The sequence below is a fragment of the Coregonus lavaretus genome, assembly GCF_964263955.1.
Source record: "Coregonus lavaretus genome assembly, chromosome: 26".
Classification (NCBI taxonomy): domain Eukaryota; kingdom Metazoa; phylum Chordata; class Actinopteri; order Salmoniformes; family Salmonidae; genus Coregonus; species Coregonus lavaretus.
The window spans coordinates 7,597,700-7,602,679 of NC_140013.1; the positions used below are offsets into that span (position 1 = coordinate 7,597,700).

Sequence of the window (4,980 nt, forward strand, 5' to 3'; positions counted from 1 at the left end):
CCTGTGACTTTCACACCAAAGGCAGGGAATACCCTTTTCTTCCCAATCCCACATCAATAAGTGACAAAATGGAGGGTCAGCCATTTATGTTACATCCCTTTGGCTGTTTTCTGCTAAGTCTGGGCCCATGACTTTGTTAACTGGTCTGGTGGGTAGCCGATCCGCTGCAGAACATTGTCCAGACAGCTTGGACAGCTCCTCTGTGCCGTGCGTTGGGCCGGGGAGGCCGAAGGGGGGAGGGTGGTGATTGTCAGGGATTGCACAACTGTGAATGCATGCCCCTGGGACCCAGAAATATTTCAGCTGCATAGAGAGAGAGTTGAGATGGGATAGAGAGAGAAAGAAAAAGGGGGAAATCAAGTAGAAAACAGGGCAGCTCCTCTCTCGTTAGACTGCTTTGCTGAGTTGTTTTCCAATGGTTTTCCAAGGCTGTTGTGGCTGTAAATGAATAAGAGAGTATGAAACAGTTCAGAGCATTTCCCCAATTTCATACTTTGGTTATAAACCAAACAACGTTCAGAAAGGTCTTGTTCAGGGAGATTGGTATAGTTGGGCCAGTAGTAGTTCAGTAGTAGAGGAGAAAATGTAAAACAGGGACAGATTATGAATGAAACTTTGACCCTTGCTAATCTTGGGGTCATGCAAATATTGCTGTGAACTCACTGACTTATATGATTGGACAGCAAGCAGCTTGTTGGCTCGAGGTGCTGTACTTTGAACTTTGTGTTCAAATGGAGGATGTTCACCTATCTTAAAAAATGTAAAATACACAGATCAAGAGTAACTGTTAGAGTATGTAGACTGTTTAGAATTTTTAGCAAAGTAATTATGATAAAATGTACTGTCAATAACCCTATTAGATGTTATTAGATGTTACTTTGTATGGCTGAACTTACACCTTGAAGAATACATAAGGATCAGTTAGTCACAGCCTGATTGAGACTGCATGTTGTAAGGTGTGTGTGTGTGGGGGGAGGGGTCCCACGAAACTGCGGTATGCCACTGTGTGTGTGTGTGTGTCACAGGAGGTTGGGGGCATCTTAATTGGGGAGGACGGGCTTGTGATAATGGCTGGAGCAGAATAGGTGGAATGGTATCAAATACATCAAACACATGGTTTCCATGTGTTTGATGCCATTCCATTTGCGCCGTTCGGGCCATTATTATGAGCTGTCCTCCCCTCAGAAGCCTCCACTGGTGTGTGTGTGTGAGAGAGACAGAGATTCAATGCGTGACAAAGTCCCCAAGCCACTAAACATATGTTTGAGTTGTAGAACAACAATCATATTTAGCTTGCAGTACATCATTTCTCTCTCTGTGGATCTCTATCTTTAACTTTCATGTGTTTGTGGTTTTATATTGTCAAGTCATATCCTCTTGGGGAAGGCCATAGAATTTAAACTGACATGTTATAATCAGGACTACTGAATTCTTCTCAGGTGAAAGTTATCTCCAACAATTAAATAAACAGCCATATGAGTGTTCTAGCATGAATAAGTCTAGAGGACCGGGGATACGTTTTGAGATTATTGATTTTCTGAATGGCAAAAAAATTATGCTCTCTCTCCCATTCTCCCTGTGCGCTTGATCAGATATATGATTGGTTAGTATTGGAAAGTAAGATTTGGGAGTGTCGTACATGAATTATTTGTGCACGGAAGTCAGTGAATTTGTATTGCAATTGATGCAATTGATGTATTTTATATAAAATACATCAATTGCAATACAAGTTTACTATTTACTAGTTTGGAGAGAGAACTGAGTCTATTTGTGTGGTGAATGCATAACTGACATGATATTGTGAAAATGGTTTTTATCTATAATTGCCAGACATGGATACATGTGTTCTCCTGCAAGAGTTGGGGTCATTTCCAGGAAATTGATTAACTCTTCCGAGTCGGCGAACGCTTCGGCGCGTTCAAATCGCGGGCCGGCTTTAGGACCGCGCAGCATCCAAACCAAGTGACGCAGAGGGCTGCCGTCGATTTCATGCAGAAATGGAGACCCGAAGCTACGTTTTGAGTGTTTGTTTCATGTAAATACACCAACTAAAACCAAAGTTATGATAATTTCAATTCCATGAAAAAAGTGCGTCAAAATATGCGCTCTTTTATGAGCGCTTTGCATTTATTATAATAACTTTGTCGTCTTTTGTGATAAAAAGGAACGGAAAAAAACGTGTGCTTGTGCTAACCCGGTTCTTCAGGATGCACACGAGTATATAAACATTCATTCCCATGACAACTAGCCATTGCGAAAGAACGAACGAGAGGAATTAGTTCAGTTCATGAGTAGTTTTGGAGAGTTTTATTGTCAGCAGTATCGTTTTTGTGAAGCAATATGAGGCGCACACTTCACGTTGAACAAGCCGTCGACTTGTTATTCCAAATGAGCGATGAAGAAACTTTGGAAAGTTCGTCGTCAGACAATGAGAGTGGCCAGGATGACTTCGAGGACCCTGATTTTGTTGCTGAAAACGTGAGGTAAGAAGACAAACATTTTTCTAAAATGAATTTGTTTTATTGCTTTCGTTTATCTTACTATAGTATTCTATTCTACTTCACTGTAGTGCAAATGCCAATGAACATCTTGAACTTTGAATAATCTTGAATCCGTTTACCTGTTTTGTATAGTGACGACGACGACGACGAGCAGCCTGGGCCATCAACAGCCCCCACCCCCACAACAAGCCGACGGAGGCCATCACAGAGGGGGCGTGGAAGGAAGGATCAGGCCAAGACCAGGTCAAGATCTCCAGCCCAGTCAGCAGCACAGCCAGAACAGAGCTCTGAGCCATGGAAAACAGAGACTGATCCTGACACTGCCCCACAAGCCAGTAGGTTCATGCCCCGCAGACCACCAGGAGCCCAGGTGGATTTGCATTCAGGGCACACACCAAAGGACCTCTTCCTGCTCTACTTCGCCGCAGATACAATGAGGACAATCTGCAGAAACACCAACAAACAGGCAGCAAGAAATCAGCAGAAGGGGAGCAAATATCAGTGGACTGACGTTGATGTGGAGGAACTGCACAGATTTCTGGGTCTCCTCATCTACACCTCATTGGTGACTCTGCCTAGTATCCAGGACTACTGGAAACAAAGCCACATATTGTCTGTTTCATTGCCAGCGAAGGTCATGCCAAGAGACAGATTCCGGTCCATCTCATGGAACATCCACCTAAGTGATCCAGAGGAGGATGTCATAAATGACCAGCGCAAAGGTACACCCCAGCATGACAAACTGTTCAGGGTCAAACCTCTGATGGACGACATTCGCACTGCCTGCCAGGCTCATTACCATCCTAAGAAGGAACTGTCAGTCGACGAGAGGATGGTGGCTACAAAAGCCAAAACTGGCATGACCCAGTACATGAAGGACAAGCCTAACAAATGGGGGATCAAGCTCTTTGTGTTGGCAGAGTCTAACAATGGCTACACTCTAAACTTCAACGTGTATGTTGGGAAAGCACACACACCCAGCGTGCATGGACTTTCATATGATGCTGTTATGGACCTCATTCAGCCATCACATCTTGGTACAGGATACCATATTTATATGGACAATTTCTACACCAGCCCAAAACTGTTCCTGAGTTTGGGAAGTATGAAGTTTGGAGCCTGTGGGACCTACAGAAGCAACAGAAAAGGGTGTCCTAGTGGCAGAGAAAATGCCCTCACCAGCAAATCGAAGAGGGGGTCTGTGAGATGGATCAGAGAGGATCGCCTGGTCTTTGTGAAGTGGATGGATACGCGGGAGGTGTCGGTGTGCTCCACAATCCACCCAGCGTTTTCGGGCGAGACAATCAAGAGGAAGGTGAAGGAAGGACCTGGACGCTGGGTAGCAAAAGACATTCCCTGCCCTACCCCCATCATGGCCTACAATAAGTACATGGGAGGGGTTGACCTGTCAGACCAGCTTCTCCAGTATTACTCAACCCATCGCAGAACTGCTCGCTGGTACCGTACCCTCTTCCTGCATTTTTTGGACATGGGAACAACAAATGCATACATCCTGCACTGTGACATCAGTGCGACCCAACAGGTCACACCCATGACGCACAAGAACTTTGTGGCAGAACTTGTGGCCCAGCTGTGCGGAGTGACCCAGACAGGGGTTCCACTTCAAAAAAGCACCAGCCATGTTTCTGTGGCCATTGCCAATGTTGCAGAGGCCAAAGACAAAGCCACAGCAGGCCGCAGGGTTTGTCAACGCTGTAAACAAGTTGACAAGAAGAGGTTTGTCACACCATGGAAGTGCAAGGCCTGTGATGTGGCTCTCTGTGTCATTGTGGACAGGAACTGTTTTGAAGAGTGGCACAAATAGGGTAAAGGCCAGTGGCTATACCTACTTTTTTTGTAAATAGTTGTGTATTGCTTGTATATATCTCAAGAATACTTTTATATGTTCATATTTGCACTTTGTGGTTCAATTTGAAGCTTTTTTTTTCATTTTGGACAGAAACTGTTTTGAGGAGTGGCACAAAAAGGTTTAGGGTTAGAATAGAAGAAAAACGCCAGTGGTTATACCTACTTTTTATTGTAAATAGTTATTTATTGCTTGTATATATCACCAAAATACTTTTATATGTTCATATTTGCACCTTGTGGTTCAATTTGAAGCTTTTTAAATGCTTGGTTCACCATGTTTGAGGGTTTTACAATAAAAAAACCATCTTTTTTCTAAACGGACTTTGTGTTTTCTGTGTGTGTTTGGGTCCAGTGTGTTGAAATAGTATGTCAAAGTGAAAAACTTACTAACAGATCATATAGGTGAGGTTGTGCTGAAAAAAAAGATACCCAACATTGGTCTGGTAAACATTTCTTTATGTAGTATATCAGGGCAAAATTGAAGGTACCCAAAAACGGCCAAAAAAGCTCCAGACTCCGAAGAGTTAAAATGCAATTTAAAAAAATGTTGTAGCTTTTTTTCCAGTTCTTGCAAGTTGCATCTCATTTCATGTCCTGAATTGCATTAACC

General features: G+C 43.5%; 1 protein-coding gene across 1 annotated transcript; it reads left to right on the forward strand.

Moving 5' to 3' along the window:
* Window positions 1-2,388: 2,388 nt before the first annotated feature.
* LOC311101499 (piggyBac transposable element-derived protein 4-like) lies at window positions 2,389-4,684 on the forward strand (the record flags this gene model as incomplete). Its single annotated transcript, XM_084142648.1, has 2 exons — window positions 2,389-2,483; window positions 2,634-4,684. The coding sequence occupies 2 exons, from the start codon at window positions 2,389-2,391 to the stop codon at window positions 4,324-4,326; spliced, it is 1,788 nt and encodes a 595-aa protein (XP_083998774.1). The 3' UTR covers window positions 4,327-4,684.
* Between the last annotated feature and the right edge of the window lie 296 nt (window positions 4,685-4,980).